The sequence below is a fragment of the Erythrolamprus reginae genome, unplaced genomic scaffold, assembly GCF_031021105.1.
Source record: "Erythrolamprus reginae isolate rEryReg1 unplaced genomic scaffold, rEryReg1.hap1 H_15, whole genome shotgun sequence".
In the NCBI taxonomy this organism is placed as follows: Eukaryota; Metazoa; Chordata; class Lepidosauria; order Squamata; family Dipsadidae; genus Erythrolamprus; species Erythrolamprus reginae.
In genome coordinates, this window is record NW_027248468.1 from 403,930 (window position 1) to 428,393 (window position 24,464).

At 40.6% G+C, this 24,464-nt stretch overlaps 1 protein-coding gene across 1 annotated transcript in view; it reads left to right on the forward strand.

Annotated features, from left to right (window-relative positions):
- LOC139155356 (sodium channel protein type 5 subunit alpha-like) overlaps positions 1-24,464 on the forward strand; it is a 377,085-nt gene that overhangs the window by 268,675 nt on the left and 83,946 nt on the right. The window contains exons 15-17 of the mRNA XM_070730487.1: positions 4,445-4,568; positions 16,991-17,145; positions 18,736-18,909. Coding sequence (XP_070586588.1) covers positions 4,445-4,568; positions 16,991-17,145; positions 18,736-18,909 — 453 coding nt within the window. The remainder of the gene's footprint in view (positions 1-4,444; positions 4,569-16,990; positions 17,146-18,735; positions 18,910-24,464) is intronic.

Sequence of the window (24,464 nt, forward strand, 5' to 3'; positions counted from 1 at the left end):
CAAATCATAAATAATCTGACAATTTAAAATATTAAAGATTTAAAAAAAGACCCCATATACTAACAGACATACACACAAGCATACCATATATAAATTAAACATGCCCAGGGGAAGATGTTTCAGTTCCCCCATGCCTGACGGCAAAGGTGGGTTTTAAGGAGTTTACGGAAGGCAGGAAGAGTAGGGGCAGTTCTAATCTCTGGGGGGAGTTGGTTCCAGAGGGCCGGTGCCACCACAGAGAAGGCTCTTCCCCTGGGGCCCGCCAACCGACATTGTTTAGTTGACGGGACCCGGAGAAGGCCCACTTTTATAACTAAAAGATATATTATACTCTGAAAAATATGGTAAATAAATAACATAAGCCACAATAACAATATTAAAAATTCTACGAGTTTGAATGGCTGCTGCCCCCCTAAGTTTTTAAGTTATGGTGCAGATGGCACAGCTTTCAGTTTCGATCCCACAAAAACGTTTCGTCCACTTTACACGTCCCCTTCCCCAGAATGAAGCAGACACATTCTTTGACTTTGAAAGAGCTCCCATCTCTTACTGTGCGTTGTTTTTAATTGTGTTTCTTTGTTTTGGGTTTCTCATCTATCCCCCCTGTGGCTGTGCTGCTGAGCTCCACAAATATTATCATCTTTCCTTTTGTCGCTGCCTGGTAATTCTTGCTGCAGACGCCACTTATTCTCTGTTTACCTGATTTAATTCAAACTGTTCCTTCTTTCTGTTGGGAATCTCTGCTTTTTGCTTTTCCTAGAAACAACGTCCGGAATCCCCCAGAGATGTTTGAGACCTTTGAATTTTGTTCTTGTCCCAGTTAGCGTACCTGCTTTTGCGGATCAGAAATCCTGATACTTTAAGACAGTGTTTTTCAACCAGTGTGCCATGGCACACTAGTGTGCCGCGAGACATGGTCAGGTGTGCCGCGAAGAAGGAAGCTCAGGTTCCAATCTCGCAACTTTTTGCTGAGAGAGAAAGAGTGAGAGAGGGAGAAAGAAAGCAAGAGAGAGAGAAAGCAAGAGAGAGAAAGAAAAGAGAAAGAGAAAGCAAGAGTGTGAGAGAGAGAGAAAGCAAGAAAGAGAGAAAGAGAGAGAGAGAGAAAAGGAGAGGAAGGGAGAGAGAGAGTGAAATGAGCAAAAAAGGGAGGAAAAAAGAAATGAGAAAATGATTGAGACAGAGAACGAGAGGAAAGAGAGAGAAACAAAAGAGAGAGAGAAGTGACTCTTGATTTAAAACATATGATAAAAAGCACCCAAAGAATAAGAGAGAGAAAAAACCCAGCCCTCACCTGTTTTTGGAAATGGTTCAAGAGTGTGTACACACACACACACACACACACACACACACAAGGGGGGGAGGAGACAGGGATGGAAAAAGAGAGGAGAGTGTCATTTTGTGTCATTTTGGTTGGTGGTGTGCCCCAGGATTTTGTAAATGTAAAAAATGTGCCGCGGCTCAAAAAAGGTTGAAAATCACTGCTTTAAGAAATGACTTCCAATCTCCTTTTCTGAAAGTAAAGGTTTATTAATGCAGGAATTTGCTCTTTTTTGAGAGTGTTAGGAGACTACTACTAGCAACTCCTAAATGCTTACATCAGCACATGGAGCTAAATACAGGTAATCCTCAACTTACAATTATTCATTTAGCGATCATTCAAAGTTACAGTGGCATTGAAAATAGTGACTCACGGCCATTTTTCACACTCACGACTATTGTAGCATCCCGTGGTCATATTATCAAAATTCACACTTGGAACTGGCATGTACTTATGACTGTCGCACTTTCCTGGTGTCATATAAACTCAATCTGTATAGTCTGGAGGACAGAAGGGAAAGGGGGGGAACATGATTGAAACATTTAAATATGTTAAAGGGTTATTGTTTATTGTTGTGAGCCGTCCCGAGTCTTTAAATTTTTTTAAGGGGTGGTTATTTATTGTTGTGAGCTGCCCCGAGTCTTCAGAGAGGGGCGGCATACAAATCTAATAAATTATTATTATTATTATTATTATTAATTATTAAATAAGGTTAAGAAGGAAAGTGTTTTTAATAGGAAAGTGAACCCAAGAGCAAGGGAGGTTAGTTGGGGAGAAGATCAGAAGCCACGTGAGAAAATATTATTTTACTGAAAGAGTAGTAGATGCTTGGAACAAACTTCCAGCAGACATGGTTGGTAAATCCACAGTAAATGGATTGAAACATGCCTGGGATAAACATAGATCCATCCTAAGATAAAATACAGGAAATAATATAAGGGCAGACTATGAGATCTTTTTCTGCCTTCAATTTCTATGTTTCTATCTTTCTACCTTGTGCGACCTTTTGCCCAGCAGTGGAGAAGCCAAATTCATTTAACAACTATGTTACTAACTTAATTGAAATAATTCACATAACAACAGTGGCAAGCAAGGTCGTAAAACGGGACCAAACTCACTTAACAAACATTTAACTTAGCAAAAGAAATGCTGGGCTCGGATGTAAGTTGAGGACCACCTGTTGTAATTTTCCCCAAATATCACATTCCTGAACATGAAATTCATAACTGAGTAATCTTATATTCAGAATTTAATTTCAGTGGCTTTCAGTGGGCTTACTCCAAGCTAATTGTGTATATTTGTCGCAGCCGAAGTAGAAGAATGAAGCAATAGGCACAACTAGTAATATCTGAGAATGGGGCATATCAAAACAGTAAAAATGGGGGTTGCACCCATATATTTGTGCCACAGTACACCCCCTCCCCAAAAAGGGTTTAGATTCAATCATACAGTCGCAACACTGTCGTGGGGGGCAGGGGTGACAACAACACTGAAACCTAAACCTGAAAGAAAACAGTTGCTGGGTTCACATAACACTCTGAGCCCAGCCATATCACTTACATTATTATGATATAATGTGACAATCTGATTTACAAAGCACATTAAGGCTAAGTCTGCTTTCCTGCAACTTGCTAAATCACACAGCCATCCAATTCTACTGTAGCCTAGTTATTTTGTGAATTCGGATAATGTGTCTTTCTTTTCCAAACAGGAAGGAGTGGTTTCAAAAGTTAGGATCTTCGGGTTTGGGTGTTGTTTTATATATATGGCTCTGGGGTGGTAGAGCGCCTTGCTGTTAAAAAAACTACACCCAAACCCTAATATCCTAGCTTTTGAAACCACTCCTTCCTGTTTATATATAATTCAGCAAAAACAACCAAAAGTTATATACTGTATACATATACATATACATATACACACACACACCAGTGGGTATGGCTAGCTGATGAGGCCAAAATAAGGCCAAAATAGATCTATCCTTGTCTCCCCTTAATTTTCAAATTCAGCAAAAAAAAAAGTGACATATATATATATATATGTCACATGTTTTTTTTGCTGAATTTGAAAATTAATAAAATTAAAACATATTTATATATGTGTGTGTGTGTGTGTGTGTGTGTGTGTGTGTATCAATTTTAAATGACAGGGTGATGAATTTCATTGGAATAACAATTAATTAGACCAGGTGTAGGCAAAGTTGGCTCGTCTATGACATGTGGACTTCAACTTCCAGAATTCCTGAGCTAGCATAATTGGCTCAGGAATTCTGGGAGTTGAAGTCTACAAGTCATAAAAGAGCCAACTTTGCCTACCCCTGAATTAGACCAATAGTCTAGTAGTTAAAGCACCAGTTTAGAAATAGGAGACAGTGAGTTTAAGTGCCAGGCAGGAAAGCCAGCTGGTTAATTTTGGACCAATCACCAGGAGATGGTAAGTCCTAGTCCTGCCTTAGGACTAAAAGCCAGATAGTCACACTTTCTCATCTTAACTCACCTTACAAGATTGCTGTTAGAGAGCAAAATAAGAGGAAGAAGTTGTGTGGCATATATTCACTGCCTTGAGTTATTTGAAAAAAAAAAATGATGGGGAGGGATACAAATGAAATGATTAAGTAATAATAAAGGTACGTGGGATTATTCTCCCTGTCATATTTTACCTTGTATTCCCTTTGTTGCCAACTGTGTCCCTCTGAAATAACTTTAGCAGCACACGGTCATCTTGTCTTCTGTAGGAAGACGCTTCATTTCAAACTGACAACTGACCTCTACCAGTGGCTCCCCATGGTTGTTAACTAACGCGCCAGAAACAATTGAGCACTGTAGTTTTAAAATGCTTCTGTAGACTTACTTTTCTCTATAATTTTGCTTTTTGCTCACCTGTTTGCATGTGCACCTTTCCCCACATGGCAGGCATGTCAATTTCTTTCCAATCAACCAACGGAACATCTTGCCACCAGAAGTTGTGGCTAAATCTCTTGCTCCAGCAGGGTGTTGGACGAGAAGGCCTCCAGGGCATCTTCTAACTCTGTTGTTCTGTGTTCTATGTTTTCACCCTTCTCAGAGGTGTCAGAGTCATGTACTTCCCTAAGACTGGATGACGAAGTCTCTGCTCTTCTTTCTTCCCTAGAAATTTGATGAAATCAGCCTGTCAGAAGGAAGCACAGTGGATTTAGCAATTCCCTCAGAGCTCCTGGAACAGATGCCCGAACTGGCAGAAGAACTGCTGGATCCTGAAGATTGCTTCCCAGAAAGTAAGGATGACTTGTTCTTCTCTTGGCTGGAACAGTTCAGGAGCGCAAAGGCAGCTTGGATTAGGGCCACGCAGCTGGGGAATTGCAACCTTTGAAAGGAAGTGGCTGCTGGGTTTGGCAGGTTAAAGAATAGCCTAAACGTTGTCCTCTGGCTTAGCGACTTTCTCTTTGCGTGGGTATAATAGAACTCTAACCGAATCCTCCGATACCCAGCAAAAACAACAACAACAGCCCAAACCTGGCTTATTTTTATTGAGCAACTCAGGAGAAGAGGACTCTAAATCCAGGATGGCGAACCTATGGCATGGGTGCCAGAGGTGGCACGTGGAGCCATATCGAAGGGCACCCGAGGCGTTGCTCTATGTCGGCTCCAGCGTGCATGCGTGTGGTCGCCAGCTGATTTTCGGCCTTGGGGAAGGCTGTTTTGCCCTCTGGAGGCTTCAGGGAAGCTTCCTCTGAAGCCCCGGAGTGCAAAAAAACCACCCAAACTGAAGTTCGGAAAATGGACTTCCGGTTTGCCCGTTGTGCTGTTTTTCACACTCTGGGGCTTCAGAGGAAGCTTCCCTGAAGGATTCAGAGTGCGAAAAACAGCACAACAGGCAAACCGTAAGTCCATTTTTCCAAACTTCCCGTTTGCCTGGTTTTTTTACCATCTCAGGCTTCAGCGGGGACAGAGGGGATTGTGCACATGCACAGAGGCAGCGCAGAGGCGTGTGCAAGCATGGAGGGTGGGAATAGTTGTGGGCACGTGCGTGCGTGGTAGCACACTCACACACACCCTTTTGGCACACGAACCAAAACAGGTCCGCCATCACTGCTCTAGGTCATAGTGATACCATCTGCATTTCCGAGACAGGAATAACCCTCACATGCCTGAATGAGAGAGAGAATGATTATTATTTTATTCCACCTTTGTTATTCTTATAAATAAGGAAGCAAATATACTTTGTTTGTTTGTTTTATATGCTTACAACCTATAAAAGCAACTAATACAGTATCTAAATCCAGTTAAATTAAAACTAAACAAACAATCTAAAATCCCCAGTTGTGTTAAAAATCAGTCATACCCATTCAAACAACAGCCATACAAACATTCATCGGTCAGGGGGCTGAGATCGAATCATCACAAGCCTGATGGCATAAATGAGTCTGATGGCATTTTTGGCTTCCAGAGATGGGGGAGAGCGTTTTTACCCTTCCTTGGCTCCAGGGAAGCCTTTGGAGCCTGGGGAGGGCAAAACATGAGCCTACTGGGCCCATCAGAAATTGGGAAAGAGGCCATTTCTGGCCTCCATAGGGCACCGGAGGGTGGGGTAAACTGCTTTAGCCCTCCCCAGGCATTGAATTATGGGTATGGGCACTCACGCATGCGCAACAGCGCGCATGCACACTCTTTCAGCACCAAGGAAAAAAGGTTCGCTATCACTGGCCTGGATTAAAAAGCAGGGATTCCAGGATTATTTTTTAAAATTGTAATAAAATAGAATAGCAGAATCTCAAAAGCCTGTGCAAGTTCCTCTGTGTCCCATCTTATACTAAACAAAATTAAAATGACATTATCTTGTGTTTCTGGTAACCTTTTCTGAATTGTCTCCCTAAATGACTCATTAAATTCCTCCCCTATTCCCATGGCCAGCTCTAAACTCTTTTACACTGAGTAAGTCTGACATTCCAGATGGTGTGGGAACTCAGCTCCCATTATCTTCCATTAGGAGCAATCAATGGATGGAGGTTGTGACAACTTATGAAGAGTTGGTTTCCTTGTTTCTGCACTACATCTTCGCTGGCAGGCCTTACTCATGATACAGGGCCACACAGTTTGGCTCCGTCAATGGCTCCATTGATGTAGCCCATCAATGGCTCCATCTTTGTAGCCCATCCAAAGACGGGCTACAAAAATGGTGGAAGGTCTTAAGCATAAAACCTATCAGGAAAGACTTCATGGACTCAATCTGTATAGTCTGGAGGACAGAAGGCAAAGGGGGGACATGATCGAAACATTTAAATATGTGAAAGGGTTAAATAAGGTTCAGGAGGGAAGTGTTTTTAATAGGAAAACACAAGAACAGGGGGGCACAATCTGAGGTTAGTTGGGGGAAAGATCAGAAGCAACGTGAGAAAATATTATTTTACTGAAAGAGTAGTAGAGGCTTGGAACAAACTTCCAGCAGATGTGGTTGGTAAATCCACAGTAACTGAATTGAAACATGCCTGGGATAAACATATATCCATCCTAAGATAAAATACAGGAAATAGTATAAGGGCAGACCAGATGGATCAGGAGGTCTTTTTCTGCCGTCAGTCTTCTATGTTTCTATGTTTCGAATGGTTGGAACTCAGTTGTTGTGTTTTGTAAATCTTGGTTTGTGACTGGGTTTGCCAGGGCCAAACAATATGACTCTTTCCTCAGATCTTAGTTTATCAAAACCTGGCTTAGAGTAGCGGTCAACTGGTAGTCTGTGGACCACTGGTGATGCGTGAGAAAATGTAGGTGGTCAGCAGAAAAATTACTTTTTTAATATCGTACTAAATCAGGGGTCCTCAAACTGTAGCCCCTGGTCCAGATATGTGCAATGAACAATGCAGAGAGTCTCCCCTTTCTGGTTGACCATCCCATCCCACTGAGCCTCCAGGCATCTGTACCTGCCTTGCACTCCCACAGGTCTTCCCTCTGTTTGGGAAGCCTATGCTCGTAGTCCTTAGTGAGGTGCTTCTGCTGCGCCTCCTTCTTGGTGAGATCCAATTTGAATTCCGCAGTTTTGACAACTCTTTCTCATGATGCCTGCTTAGCTCCAACAATTGCTTCCTGTTGGGGAGGGGATGAATGGCGGGGAGGGGACGGGCGAGTAGAAGCTGGCAAGGCGGCCCTCGACATGAGTGACGTTGAGTTGGCCATGCCCATGCAGTCACATGACCACCTAGGCACACCCACCCAGCTGGTCCTTAGGCAGATCATATTAGTGGTCCACGGGATTTGAAATTACAAATTTAGTGGTCTCTGAGGTCCGAAAGGTTGGTGACCTGGCTTAGAGTACCATGGAATAGCATAAACAAAACTGAATGAGGTTACTTTGGAGTAAAGGGTTGGGTTTCTGGAGTACAGAAATAATACTGTACTCCAATATTTTTTCATTTTGTCGTAAGCTGAGGACAACCTATTTTCAATGGTATTTATAGAATCTATAAATACCATTGTAAAACAGTTAGCTCTCAACGTAGGACAATGATTATATTCAAAATTTCTATGGTTAAGCAATAAATTTGTTAAGTGAGTTTTGCCCCATTTTATGACCTTGCTTGTCAAAGTTGTTTAAGTGAATCCCTGCAATTATTAAATTAATTGCATGTTTACGAAGTGAATCTAGCTTCCTTTACTTGTAAAGAAGTCACAAAAGGCGATCACAAGGTTCCAGGATATTGCAGCCATCACAAATATGAACCGGTTACCTAGCATCTAAATTTTAATCGTGTGACTATAAAGATGCTGAAATGGTCGTAAGTGTGAAAAACAAGTCATGTCACTTTTTTCAGTATTGTAATTTTGAAGAGTCACTAAATGAGCAGTTGTAAGTCAGGGACTACCTCTATGTGAGCCTTTCCCTTATTTGCAGAATGAGAATTCTGCATCCACAGGAATGCTTGTTAGATTAGAATGTGTATTTATATTAATATTCTCTCCTGTCAATAATAACAAAGTCAGAGTTTCATGTGTAAAATTTCAATTTAGCAAGCACTATGTCAATGTATCTATTTTTGAGTCCTACTGATTAAAAACAGGATGAGTTACCCTTCACAGTTCTTAAAATTGCTGTACCAAGCAATCTAATAAACCCCAGGAATGTGGGTGGGGGGAAAAATATGTTCCTTAAATATTTAATGGATTAAAGCAGGTAGAATAAATATGAGAACGACCCATTCAAACATTTCAAATTCGTTGAAATTCTGCTTCAATTCAAGAGTTCCAGCATCAAAACTGAGATAAGCATTTGTGCTCTTTAAAAAAATAAAAGGTAAACGAGTCCTAGAGGATTTTATTCCTCTGGCTCTTACCAACTCCAGGGGGTGGAGGGGGGGCAGTGCTCATCTCAGTTTCAAGACTATTGAGCCAGCATTGTCGGAAGACATTTCCCTAACTACATGGCCAGCAGGACTTATGAGCGCTATACATGAACACCAACTGGCAGAAAAAATCATGACGAAACTTCTTAATTTCACAATACCTGGATAGATTTAAACATAGCTTCAGTTGGAAAACTGTGAGCATCCTAGTCCAAACCAAGTCCCAAAGTGTCAGAGAAGTCCTGGCGCTTGGCACACAAACAAATAAGCCATCATCAGGAACATATAGAGCTGGAGTGGCGCAGCAGGTAGAGTGTTGTACTGCAGGCCACTGAAGCTGACTGTAGACCTGTAGGACAGTGGTTCAAATCTCATCACTGGCTCAAGGTTGACTCAGCCTTCCATCCTTCCGAGGTGGATAAAATGAGGACCGGGATTGTGGGGGCAATAGGCTGGCTCTGTTAAAAAGTGCTATTGCTAACACGTTGTAAGCCGCCCTGAGTCTAAGGAGAAGGGCGGCATAGAAATCGAATGAATGAATGAATGAATGAATGAATGAATGAATGAATGAATGAATAAATAAATAAATAAATAAATAGTGATAAACAACATCTACATAGCATTTAAAGGAGATCAAAAAGATAAAAAGGTAACAAAAACAATCAAAACACTTCCCCACAGCAATCAACACCCAGATAAGCAGAGTTAGATGATAGACAGACAGACAGACAGACAGACAGGCTGGCTACTCCTATCCTTTTCCCCAAAAGCTGAAGGTAGCATATATAGCATTCTGTCCATCAATTCCCCACCCCCTCCACAGTAGCAAAATTATGAGATATAATAGGATGAACGAGATAATAGCTGGCTTAAAATTACTCCCTTAGCTTCCATAACTAAGGGATAGCTTGCACCCAGGTCTTCTAGATCCTCCCCAATCCCTTAACCACTGTCTCCAGTGGGGCCAGTCCACAATTACCATACTTTGAATCAATCTCTTGCTTGCTTCTCACCTAATTCAGTGCAGGGCTTCATACAAGAATCTCTTTTCTCATAGATTATATGGGTGGCTACTCTGGGCAGCAGGGGCTTCTTAGTTGAGGCACCCCAATTTGGTAAAAAAAATATGAGCAGTTGCCTAAGTCTACATTTTCTAAATGAAAACTATTTATTATCTTGTCTTTTACTTTAAATGCAGGCTATCAGTGAATTTAACCTTTTTTCACCGTGTTTTCCTTCTTTAATTTTTATTATTTGAATATTAACAAACAGTTTGGTTTCAGAAAAAAATATCCTTTAACCTGCAACTCATACACTGCAAAAACATATAGACTACACATCTCGATCAGGGCAAACCAATAGACTTATGTAAAGCTTACATAGACTTATGTAAAGCTTAAGAACTCAGTGGTTCATGATAAACTACTTCTAAAACTGAAATCCTACAGCATCTCCCAACCCCTACATGACTGGATAACTGCATTCCTATCAAACAGATAACTGGTCAAAATAGGGAGCGCCCTATCTAATCCTGTTCTTGTTAACAGCGGCGTATCCCAAGGCAGCTTACTGGGACCAACACTCTTCATACTTTATATAAATGACTTTGCGATCATATTACAAACAACTGTGTTCTCTTTGCCGATGATGTAAAACTCTTCAACACCACCAATAACACTGTTATCTTTCAAAAAGGTCTTGATTCTGTGTCAAAATGGTCAAACATCTGGCTACTCTAAATCTCAACCAACAAATGCTCTGTCCTTCACATTGGCAAAAGGAATCAGAACACCAAATACAAGCTGAATAGACAAGACCTTGCAGACAACCCTCACTCTGCAAAGGACCTTGGAATACTTGTATCAAATGACCCAAAGGCCAAAGCCCACTGCAACAACATCGCCAAAAAGGCTTCAAGAATTGTTAACCTAATCCTACATAGCTTCTTCTCCAGTAATATCACACTACTAATCAGAGCATACAAAACTTTCGCCAGACCAATCCTAGAATACAGCTCATCTGTCTGGAACCCACACCGCATTTCATACATAAATACATTAGAAAGAGTCCAGAGATACTTTACGAGAAGAGCCCTCCACTCCTCCACTCGAAACAGAATACCTTACGCAACCAGATTTGAAATCCTAGGCTTAGAAAGCTTAAAACTATATCACCTTCTACACAGCCTAAGCATAGCTCATAAAATCATCTGCTACAATGTCCTTCCTGTCAACAACTACTTCAGCTTCAATCTCAACAATACAAGAGCACACAAAAGATACAAACTAAAACTGAATCGCTCCAAACTTGACTGTAGAAAATACAACTTCAGCAACCGAGTAGTTAATGCCTGGAATTCACTACCCAACTGTAGTTTCGTCATCAAACCTCCAAAACTTTACCCTTAGACTATCCACTGTTGACCTCACCCGATTCCTAAGAGGTCAGTAAGGGGCAGTGCATAAGTGCACCAGAGTGCATACCATCCCCTGTCCTAATGCTTGTCTTTTATTAGTACCCATCTCATGTATATAAACAGCCTTATATCTATGTATACTACCAATACATACTTAACAAATAAAAATAAAGAATAGAATAGAATATAATTATATTGGCCAAGTGTGATTGGACACACAAGGAATTTGTCTTGGTGCATATGCTCTCAGCGTACATAAAATAAAATATACATTTGTCAAGAATCATGTGGTACGACACTTAATGATTGCCATAGGGGTCAAATAAGCAGTGAAGAAGCAATATTAATAAAAATCTTAGGATATAAGCAACAAGTTATTTTCATAAACAAACAAACAAATAAATAAATAAAACTTGCCTAATTCTCCTAACAGGTTTGCAGAAAAATGGATTTGTTCTGTAGACAATAAAACCTATGCTTCCCTATCAAGTCATAAACAAACAAACAAACAAATAAATAAATAAATAAAATTTGCCTAATTCTCCTAACAGGTTTGCAGAAAAATGGATTTGTTCTGTAGACAATAAAACCCAAGCTTCCCTATCAATTCCTCTCCTCCCAACCTGGTGATCTGCAGCCATTTTCTGTAACCTTTAGCTGATTGCATAAAATGATATGACAATTTATTATTTTTAAGACTAAAGCATTCCAGGTTTGGGGGAAGTCCACTTCTTGCCAATAAAAGGCAAAGATGAGCCGCAAGAAAAATACTCTTAATTCTCCCTCTAATATACGCAATTACTCAAAAGGCATGAAGTTCCATTGCAGCTGATTGTTCCCTGAGGAGCTATGAGTAGAAGCTGGAAACGAGAGAATCAAGATAGGGACTAAGATGTGATGAGCTGTCAGAAAGCTGCAAGCATACACATCCCCAAGGATTATTTAACTTGGGAACAAGCCTGCTCCGAGGGGATTACTGGGAGATAACTGCCAGACATAGGATGTGAAAAATGATTGACGGAGATAACAGAAGCCCCACAGGACAGGGAGAGGCCCTGAGATCTGAGAGTTTTTCTTTGTGTTGCTCCCATGCAGCAACCAAACATTAATGCGCTTAATGGAAAACGTCAAAATACAGGTAGTCCTCAATTTATGGCTAGAACTGAGACTAAAAGTTAGTCTCTGCTGGTTGATAGCATAACAAGAATTTGACAACTGAGCTTTTACATTTTTACTCTGCTCAGAGAGGGGCGGCATACAAATCTTACAAATTGTTGTTGTTGTTGTTGTTATTATTATTATTATTATTATTATTATTATTATTATTATTATTATTATGTAAATACAACACAGCAAACGAGATCACTATGCTGGATTTCGTATTTCATCACCAGTCGGGCGCTTCCCAAGCACCTAGGACTGCGTGATGTAGTGGCGAATTATGTTTGCCGATCCCAGTAAAACGGCCTTTTGCAATTGACAGATGGAGAGTTTGTCAATTCTGATGGTTTTCAAATGTCCGCTGAGACCCTTTGGCACTGCGCCCAGCGTGCCAAGTACCACTGCGACCACTTTCACGGGCTTATGCCAGAGTCGTTGCAGCTCGATTTTTAGATCTTCTTATTTCACTAATTTCTCTAGCTGCTTCTCCTCAATTCTGCTGTCTCATGGGATTGCGATGTTGATGATCCATACTTTCTTTTTCTCCACAATCAGGCTGTCTGGTGGGTTATGCTTCAGAATTTGGTCAGTCGGAAGTCCCACAGTAGTTTTGCTTGCTCATTTTCGACCACTTTTTCGGGCTTATGATCCCACCAGTTCTTTGCCACTGGTAGATGGTAGTTCTGGCACATGTTCCAGTTATGATTATTATGATTGTCATTATTATTATTATTATTATTGTTATTATTATTATTATTATTATTATTATTATTATTATTATTAGATTACTCAATTGTTTCAAGAATTTCAGTCAAAGCATCATTATATAGGATTGTGTTGGGGAACCTATGGCATGGGTGCCACAGGTGGCCCGTGTAGCCATATCTGCTGGCATGCAAGAGCTGGGGTGGTGCAGCAGGTAGAGTGCTGTACTGCAGGCCATTGAAGCTGACTGTAGATCTGAAGGTCAGCGGTTCAAATCTCACCTCCGGCTCAAGGTTGACTCAGCCTTCCATCCTTCCGAGGTGGGTAAAATGAGGACCCAGATTGTGGGGGCAATAGGCTGGCTCTGTTAAAAAGTTCTATTGCTAACATGTTATAAGCCACCCTGAGTCTAAGGAGAAGGGCGGCATAAAAATCAAATAAATAAATAAATAAATGCAAGCTGTTGCCTAGTTCAGCTCCAACATACATATGTGTGATGGCCAGCTGATTTTTCGCTGACACAGAGGCTCTGGGAGGGTGTTTTGGGCTTCCGGAGAGCCTCCAGGGGGCTGGAGAAGGTGTTTTTATCCTCCCCCAACTCCAAGAAAGCCTTTGGAGCCTGGGGAGGGGAAAACACAAGCCTATGGCCCCACCAGAAGTTGGGAAACAGGCCATTTACGGCCTTCAGAGGGCCGCTGGGATGTGGGGGAAGCTGTTTTTGCTCTCCCCGGGCATTAAATTATGGGTGTGGGTACTCATGCATGCGCGATAGTACACGTGCATGCTCTTTCAGCACCTGAGGGGAAAAAGGTTTGCCATCACTGACATAAGATCAGTGGATCCTGTCATAGAAGATAGTTTTAATTTCCCTGGTCCGCCTTAGATGACCATTTTCAAAAAACGATGGTGGGACATTTGATGTGTCATGGTTTCAATTCGATTTTGAAAGTTAATTTTCTAATCCCTAATTTGTAACCAAACTGGTTAGCCTATATTAATAAGTATATAGGGGTATCCATAGGGGAGGTCACAAAAGTCATTGTAATCACATGTGAGAAGCCCTCCTTTTTTCCATTTTTCTTTTACAATATAGTGGTACCTCTACCTAAGAACACCTCTACTTACAAACTTTTCTAGATAACAACCGGGTGTTCAAGATTTTTTTGATTCTTCTCAAGAACCATTTTCTACTTACAAATCTGAGCCTGCAAAAGTGTAACCGGAAAAGGCGAGGAGAGGCCTCCGTGGGGCCTCTCTAGGAATCGTGTGGGAGGAAAAGGGGCCGGAAAAGGCAAGGAGAAGCCTCCATGGGGCCTCTCTAGGAATCTCCTGGCATTATTTGATTCCTATGGGAAAAATTGCTTCTTCTTACAAACTTTTCTTAAGAACCTGGTCACAGAATGAATTAAGTTCATAAGTAGAGGTACCACTGTATATGCATGACACCTGTGTGGTTGTAGCACACAGAATACAGAATAACCGAATCGGAAGGGACCTTGGAGGTCTTCTAGTTCAACCCCCTGCTCAAGTAGGAGATCCTATGAAATTCTGGACAAATGGCTGTCCACTGTCTCCTTGAAAACCTCCAGCAATGAAGCATCCTGAAAGCAAATTGTTCCACTCATTAATTGTTTCCAATGTCAAGAAATTTCTTCTTAATTCTGAGTTGCTTTTCTCTTTGATAAGCTTCCTTCTTTCTTGTCCGGCCCTGTTTTTTAACCATCCTTTCAGATCTCCATGTAAGAGTATGTATTTATTTGTTCAGTTTGGCATTATCAGTCTGGGAATTTTAGAGGTGTTGGACATCTAGAGTTATTAAGCTGATCCTACGCAGCTTCTGCTCTGGCGATCTCACACTACTCACCAGAGCCTACAAAACCTTTGCCAGACCCATCCTGTCTGGAACCCATACCACATCTCGGACATCAACACCCTTGAAAATGTCCATAGATACTTCACCAGAAGAGCCCTTCATTCCTCCACTCGAAACAGAATACCCTACGAAAGCAGACTATCAATCCTAGGTCTAGAAAGCTTAGAACTACGTCGCCTAAAACACGTTCTAAGTATTGCCCACAAGATCATATGCTGCAACGTTCCACCTGTCAATGACTACTTCAGCTTCAATCGCAACAACACTAGAGCACACAACAGATTCAAACTTAATATTAACCGCTCCAAACTTGACTGTAAAAAATATGACTTCAGCAACCGAGTTGTTGAAGCGTGGGACTCATTACCTGACTCAGTAGTGTCAACCCCTAACCCCCAACATTTTTCCCTTAGAGACTATCCACGATTGACCTCTCCAGGTTCCTTAGAGGTCAGTAAGGGGCATGCATAAGTGCACCAGTGTGCCTTCCGTCCCCTGTCCAATTGTCTCTCCTTATCTCATTTATCTTTTCTTCCTTTCAAATATGTTCACCTATACTTTTATATCTTTTCTTCTATTCTATTCTTTACTTATATTATTACATATCTATTCTCTTCAATGTGTATTATGTATTGGACAAAATTAATAAATAAAAATAAAATAAAATAAATTGCAATGTTTAACTTCATGCTAGCATAGGGCGATGGAAACGATATGAAAAAAAAAATACATACCTGGAGAAAGGATGGTCTTGGTAGTTCTCCAAAATACCCTGAGTTTGTCTGCCAATATTTCTGCCTGATCCAGGCCTCCTGGTCTATGGCAACCTAGCATTATCTTCCTTTCTCACAGTTGTAAAAGCCTGCTATTTTAAAACACACTCCACTCTCTTTCTCTCATCCATCCATCCATCCATTCAGATACACACACAATATGCCATTGTCCCATGGCAGATTTTATTGTGATGTCATATAAGATTTTTTTCCCCCGCTATGAAATAGTTGTGCTTTTAAGGGAAAGGACCATAAAGAGGAATGAGAGATAAAAAAAAGAAGAGAATCCGTGAGGAAATGGCATGCATTACTTTTTAAATTGGATCTAAATGCTTGCTTTTATTCCCAGAATGATTGCCCACCGTCACAGTCTGGAGCAAAGTTAAATCTGTTACCAGTGAATTGTAAGAAATATTTGTAAGCAAATTTGAGCTAGGAACACTGAAGCCCAGTATGGCATTCGTCCTCATCAGCAATCTTCAGAGGGACAGGAGAGTTGATTTAGCTCAAGGGTGCATTTTTCCCCACATCAATGGGAAAGCCAGATTCACTTAACAACTGTGTTACTAACTGTTCTGTCTGGGTTCCCCCAGACCTCAACACCAACTGGAAAAAACAGCCAGACACTCTGGTAAAAGCCAAAAGTATTTTATAGCTGGAAAAAATAAACACAGAGGAAAAACTGTTCTTCCCAACAGACAGGCTATAATACGTTACAGCAGAGTCCTGATGTCCAGACAATACAGCAAGCTTCTTGCTGGCACCCCCACCCCCCCAAGGTTTCAATAGTCAAAGGCACAAACCAGGATTCCAAGACGCCAAAGTTCACAGTCAGGTCCCAAGACTCTCCAAGATAAAACTCCACAAGCCAGGAAGGGTGGGTCTGCCTTTTAGCCTTTCCAAAGAGCACCACACCCAAACCCAGCTGTTGCCTCTTTAATGCTGAAAGTACTTAGCCAATTGCTCCCTTCTCTGAGTAGCTCTTCTCTGTCGCAGATCAATTATGGCTTGTGCATTTTCCTCTAAGGAATCCAGGCTGCTTGCTGGGGAGAGCTCCCCCTGGTGGGACTCTGGCTGTCCTCCCTCTTCTTCAGCCTGGGATTCCTCCTCCTCGTCTGCCTGCACCTCCTGTTCCTCAGCCTCTCCCTCTGAGCTGGAAACCGACAGAAGATCAGCCGTTCCCTGAGGGGCCTCAGACGGAACCACAACACTAACTGAACAACTGCAATAATTCACTTATCAACTGTGGCAAGAAAGGATGTAAAATGGGGCAAAATTCACTTAACAAATGTCTTACTTAATGAATTCTGGACTCAATTCTGATCGTAAGACTAGCTATATTGTAGACCGATCTTGCTTCTAAAGTGGAGCCACCAAAAATATTCCTATACTAATTTCAATTTCAAGCGATTATTTTGTCTTCTTCTTCTTTTAGCTTGTGTCCATATTCTCCCATGCTGTTCGGTGGATGTCACAAAATTCCCTGGCAAAGTTTGGTGGCGCCTGAGGAAAACCTGCTATCAAATCGTTGAACACAGTTGGTTTGAGACGTTCATCATTTTCATGATTCTTCTCAGCAGCGGAGCTTTGGTGAATATAAAACCTACAATTTCCTCCCCCTTCAAAGGAAAAAATACATGTGATTTGTGTTATTATCTCAGTGTGTGGTTCCTCTTGGATATAATGGAAAACACTACCCATTGCTGGTTTTGAAGAAAGATTCAAGTCTTTTGTTGTCCATAAAGGGATGGATACTTCATTTTAGGAAATCCTTTATTTGAGGATGAGTCGTTAATTAGATATTCTCTCCCTTCGTTGAATAATGCCAAACATCTCAGTTAGATCAGGAGTGTTCAGTCTTGTCAACTTTAAGACTTGTGGACTTCGACTGGCTGGGGAATTCTGGGAGTTGAAGTCTACAAGCATAGTTCCCTCTAAGCTGAGCAGTGAGCAATCGCTCACTTAAAAATCATCATCAACTCAGAGTTTTCCAAACCTGCCCAGAAGCCGAGAGGGAAGGAGAGAGAGAGGAAGAGAGAGAAACAGATAGAAAAAAGAGAGGAAGGAAAAGAGAAAGAAAAAGAATGGGAGTAAGGAAGAGAGAAAGAGAATCAAAATCTAGTTTGAAACTAGCTCAACTATTTACGTGGCATTTTCATATTGATAGAGTTGCCCTATTATGAGCTCACTGTTATAGACACACAGTACAGTATTTTATTTTGAAATTCTCTGAGGAAAAACAGGGTGGGGTTTTTGTTTGTTTGTTTGTTTGTTTGTTTGTTTATTTATTATTTCTGTGCCGCCCAGTCCCGAAGGGACTGCCGCTCAGACACTATCCTTTTCCGCCCACTCCAAAAAAAAATTAGAGGGAACACTGTCTACAAGTCTTAAAGTTGCTAAGGATGGACACCTTAGACCAGTGTTTCCCAACCTTGGCAACTTGGAGATATTTGGACTTCAACTCCCAGAATCCCCCAGCCAGCGCTGGCTGGGGAATTCTGGGAGTTGAAGTCCAGATATCTCCAAGTTGCCAAGGTTGGGAAACACTGCCTTAGACAATCCAGTAGCAGCCGGTAAATAGGATCTCTGAGTAAGACAATGGAAATCAGGTGTTGGTCAAAGAAAAATATGCAACACTGGGGGCTAGAAACTGACCTACTCCTTGAGCAGTTGAAGATCTCCAAGTAGAAAGAGCATAGAGAAGAGCAACAAAGATGATTATGGGACTGGAGGCTAAAACATATGAAGAACAGTTGCAGGAACTGGGTATGGCTAGTTTAATGAAAAGAAGGACCAGGGGGGACATGATAGCAGTGTTCCAGTATCTCAGGGTTTGCCACAAAGAAGAGGGAATCAACCTATTCTCCAGGGTAGAACAAGAAGCAATGGATGGAAACTAACCCAGGAGACAAGTAATCTAGAACTAAGGAAGAATTTCCTGACAGTCAGAATAATTGATCAGGGGAACAATTTGCCTCCAGAATTTGGGGGTACTCCTCACTTAGTTTTTAAAAAGAGATTGGACAACCATTGGTCTCAAGGGGCATAGGATTTCCTGTTTGAGCAAGGGGCTTGGATTAAAAGCCACCCAAGGTCCCTCCCAACTCAGTCATTCTTTATTGTTTTTAAAAAGAATATCTGCAACGGGAAATGCTTTAATGTGCCACTTTGTTCTCCCAGGCCTTTGAAGACATCTACTTGGATGAAAGGAAGAACATCAAAACCATGCTGGAATATGCTGATAAAATCTTCACCTACATCTTTGTTTTGGAAATGCTTCTGAAATGGGTGGCCTATGGCTTTAAGAAGTACTTCACCAACGCTTGGTGCTGGCTTGATTTCCTCATTGTGGATGTAAGTACCATGTCACTTTTCCAGATGGCATTGTATGTGATGGACACAGATCCCTGGCTAAATATGGGGCTTGAGCTTCCTTGGGGTGGTGAAAAATGAACCCATGGCATTGGACGTTTAGAAACCCCACGTAAGGATGGCCTCTAAGGAAATTTGCCTTTTTACTCTGGAATTAGACACCTGGATATAAATATTGGTTTGAATGACCTCTTGATTCAGCAGCCTTTTTTAGTAGAAGAACATGAGGGATGTGAAATCACAATGGTTCACCAATTGCAGTCCCTTGCTTGAGTAGTTCTGAAGGAGAACGTAAGTTTACTTCCTCTCTAGCACCTTTTCATTTTTTTTCCTCTGTAGTAAGATTTATCCAGGGAAAAGGGACAGGATTGCAAGAATTCTAACAATTGAACTGGACTTTGAGAGACAAAAGCACCACATATATTACAGGGGAGACTTTCTAGGACAGTGACGGCGAACATTTTTTTTCCTTGGGGGCCAAAAGAGCATGCATTTGCACTATTGTGCATGAGTGGGTGCCCACGCCCATAATTCAATGCCTGGGGAGGGCGAAAATAATTTTCTCCCGCCCCGTCCCCATGGAGGCCCTCTGGAGGCCAGAAACGGCTTGTTTCTCAACTTCTGGTGGGCCCAGTAGGCTCATGTTTTGCCCTCCCCAGGCTCAAAAGGATTCCCTGTAGCTGGGGGAGGGTATAAACACCGTCCCCAATCCTACCAGAGGCTCTCTGGAAGCCAAAAATGCCCCCCCTGAACCTCTGCGCAAGCCAAAAATCAGCTGGCAGGCACACACATGCACATTGGAGCTGAGCTAGGTCAATGGCTTGTGTGCCAGTAGATATGGCTCCATGTGCCACCTGTGGCACCCGTGCCATAGGTTCGCCATCACTGTCCTAGTATCTTTCTTACAATCTTACTACGACCTGGCAAGGAGGCAGATCTTTTCACCACTAAGAGGAAAGCTTACACTGGGCATAATTAGAACTTAAGGAAACTAAATTTCATGCTATATTGGGGAAACAAAATGGACATAACAACTATAATAATTAGAAAAGGCTTAATTCCCCAATAATGCAGTCCCTCATTCATATCTCCACAGTCTCTTCTCGACATCCAGATAGTCCTCAACTTACAACTATAATTGGGACCAGAATTAACGTTGTTAAGCAAAGTGGTTGTTAAGTGACTTGTGTCCAATTTTACAATCTCTTTTGCCACAGTTGTTAAGCAAAGCTAACATGTGCTGGCTGTTCAAAGAATACAAGTTCCCCCGCTGACTTTGCATGTCAGAAGCCAGAAGGGAAGGTCACAAACAGGGACCTCATGGCTCCAGGATGCCACCACACATGGATTGACGAGCACCTGAATTTTGATCATATGGCCATAGGCATACCCAAAGAGCCGTAAGTGCAAGGACTGGTCATAACTCACTTTTTTCACTGCCACTGTAACTTCAAACGGTCGCAGAATCAATGGTTGTAAGGTCGAGAACTATCAGTACTTGATTCCTAAGACAAATCTTTCTAACGTCATTTCTTCACCAGCAGCCTACTACAGTATCTTTCTAAGCCCCAAAAGAATAGAAATGAAAAAAAAATATTTCAGTGATGGCTGGTTGGTGCTATGAAACTTTCTGATAGGGAAATGACCTGTGTTGAACTTTGCAACCAATTCAGTCCTTAAGAAATGCTGGGTTTCTTTTTCTGAAAATTCTGTTCAGGTTTTAAGAACTTAGCTCGTCAGAATATTTCCATTAAGAAAAGGATTAACAATGGCATAAAGGATGATCCTAAAAGAAAGACAATATTTAGATTTTAGGATTTTAAAAAAAGGTTAGATAGATTGTCAGGAAATATACTGCTCAAAAACGATAAAGGGAACACTCAAAGAACACATCCTAGACTTGAATGAATGAAATATTCATCTGTATCAATATTTCATCTGTATCAATCTGTACAAAGTTGAATGTGCACAACAGCATGTAAAATGGATTGTCAATCAGTTTGATTTCAGAGAAGTTTGATTTACTTGGATTTATATTGCGTTGTTTAAGTGTTCCATTTATTTATTTGTTTGTTTGTTTGTTTGTTTGTTTGTTTATCTATCTATCTATCTATCTATCTATCTATTTATTTATTTATTGAGCAGCGTACTTTCATCCCTCATTTACTTCTAACACAATGGGAGCTTCTCAGGTTGGTTTGGAACAAAGCAGGTTCTTTAGCAATAGAAGAAAATTTCGGATTGGTCAGTTTTTGTTTAAAGACGGAAAAAGAATATGAACCTTGATTTTTGTAATTTTATTTATTTATTTATCCAACTTTCTAACTGCTCATCTTCCTCATAGTGAAGCTTTAGCAGGTAACTCTAGGAAACCTTTCAGGTACTGTGGTCATTATACAGGTAGTCCTCAACTTATGACTGTAATTGAGCTGCAATTAGAGTCATAAGTTGTGACAATCGTTAAGCATTAAGTTGACAGAGCCAAATTTTGACGGCTATTTTTGTGGCAGTCATTAAACAAATGCAGTGATCATTAAGTGAAGCTATTTTTCATATAGATGCTTTATTTGCAGAAAATCAATAGTAAAAAGCAGTTTCTGGCCAAAATATTGTAAATCGTGGTTATATGATCACATGGAGAGGTTGGTGGCCATTGGAACGTTGCATCCAGGTCATAAGGTGCCTTTCCATTATAACTTTGAATGGTTGCTAAGTGACAGGTCGTAAGGCGAGGACTACCTGTTCAGGCTGCTTACATGCCTTAAAATGTGCTTTAGGAGAAAATTCACTTGCAGGGATCTGCCTTAACATGGATGTATTTGCTTGACTGATCAGAGCTATATCTTTGTCACTTTAGTTGGGCTTTCAAACTAATAATGAAATGGATAAGATATAGCAAAAAGTAAATAAAGTTCGATAAAGCATAATTTAATCATGCTCTAACTTTAAATATCATAAAACCACAGCAAACATTTCCTACATGTACAAGAGCCTATCTCCAGCACCTTATTTGAATAGCTAAATTTTCAACAGTTTTCTGCATGTTATTGATGAATTCACTGTTCTTATTTTTGAGTGTAGGGTAAGGAGCTACCCCAGAGAATATCCATACTTCAGGGGACTTTTTGCAAGTACTCAGGTTTTTAATCACTTCTATTTTTGCCTGTAATTTTACAACTATTACCTTTAACATCCTGGCTTCTACATCCTTCTTTTCCCCAAATTCAGATTTTCTAAGAAAGTAAGTAATTAAGTAAGGAAGATGTATAGTATATGATCATGTGAAAAGGAAAGTACGCCCTTTTTGAATTCTATGGTTTTACATATCAGGATATAGCAAAAACCATCTAATCCTTAGCAACTCCTAAGAATAGGTTGATAAAACCTCAGATGAACAACAACACATATTACACCATGTCATCATTTATAAGCACCTAGGCTATCTCATAATGTAATAAACTTCACACCCTTTGACAATTTTACCTTTTTCTTGTTTGAAAAGATTTTGATAATTTTTTAATTTATCTGTCATATTTTCAAATAAAAAACTAATTTTGAAAGCAAATTGCATTTATCAAATTAAATAATACTAACTGGGAAACAAATGCAGAGGGGCAAACAATCTTTGCTGCTTTTCCATCAAAATCCCATCAGTGCCTCGTAATATTTTGCACATTAATGAGTTAGGCCAACATTCAGTTTTAAAGAGAAGAACAAGCAAAGCTGGGGGAAGAATTAAACCTGTGATTATCTTAGAATCCATATGTTACCACAAGCATCTAAATGTAAATTACATGACCATGGGGATTCTGCAGTGGTCATAAGTGTGGAAAATGGTCATAAGTCACTTGTTTCAGTGCCTTTGTAACTCTGAACGGTCACTAAATGAACTATTATAAGTTGACGACTACCCATAGCTCTCTTTTTTTCCAAAGAGGCATCAATCTCATCTAAAGAGCCATAAGCATTTGCAGAGCTGGCTGGACTCTGGCAACTGTCAATCACGCTGAACATACCAACCCAAAGAATTTTTGTAGGCCCAGATAATGCATAGTCAACAACTCTAATTTAAGCCCATAAACATGTGGCCTGGCATTCTTGAGATTGTCCTCTTTAAAAATCTTCTTTTGTTTGCATGTTAAATTTATCTACCCTTTTTTTTTTTGTTGCTCCATTTTCATGTATGGGGTTATAAGGAATAATAAACCCAGGCAGCAGCAAGTAAGATCACATCAATTCCTGATTTATTTATTTTTTAATCACATTCTCAACTGAAAACTTATTTCCTTTATGACCTGCGCACGGGTGCTATGGGAAGATAAACCTTTTATTTACCCTTGTACTTTTATCCATTCCTTCAGCCAAACAAAGCTCTGAGGGTCTTCGTAATCATAACCCTAATCTTGATTTAAAATTAATAAGATCTGCTCCTTTCGAGCATGCTTTTTTAGAAATCATGGCATGGGGGATGGGGGAAGAGTTTTGGAAGGAGAAGAAAGGAAGAAAATCCCTTTTTGTATTTTGGGGGATTTTGTCGAGATGGAAAGATTGTGGTTTCCTCTCTTTCCGATATCTTCAAGCGAAAAGAGATAAATGAGGAAGGGAGGTAGATCACTTACCTTTTCTGCTAAGTTATTTTTCAGAGTTGATAGACGGACCATCATGAAGAAAAAGGCTATCTTTTTCTTCCCTCTGAAATTACTTCTATTCAGCCCAATTCAGAAATAACTCTGCTGCTGCCATGTTGTCATGGAGTGATCCAGCAGTCTACTAAAAAAAAAAAGGTAGTTAATTGTTTTATCCCATCTTTCAAACCTGAAGCAGTTGTAAACTCAACCCAGGCTTGGTTCAGAGAGATTAATGTGTCACAAAGGAAGTTGGTCAAAATATACATGAGAATTAGAAATGGAATGTTGCCTTGGCCAGAGAAGGAGACATTTTACAACTAGTAGGCATATTAGAAATATAATAATAATAATAATAATAATAATAATAATAATAATAATAATAATAATAATCAACAGACTCTGTAAAGAAACAGATGAAACAATCGATCACATACTCAGCTGCTGCAAAATGATCGCACAGACTGACTACAAGCATAGACATGATGCTGTGGCACAGATGATCCACTGGAACTTGTGCCGGAACTACCAGTTACCAGTGGCAAAGAACTGGTGGGATCATAAGCCCAAAAAAGTGGTTGAAAATGAGCAAGCAAAACTACTGTGGGACTTCCGACTTCAGATTGACCGAATTCTGAAGCATAACCCACCAGACATTGTGATTGTGGAGAAAAAGAAAGTATGGATCATCGACATCGCAATCCCAGGAGACAGCAGAATTGAGGAGAAGCAGCTAGAGAAATTAGTGAAATACGAAGATCTAAAAATCGAGCTGCAACGACTTTGGCATAAGCCCGTGAAAGTGGTCCCAGTGGTACTTGGCACGCTGGGCGCAGTGCCAAAGGATCTCAGCGGACATTTGAAAACCATCGGAATTGACAAAATCTCCATCTGTCAATTGCAAAAGGCTGC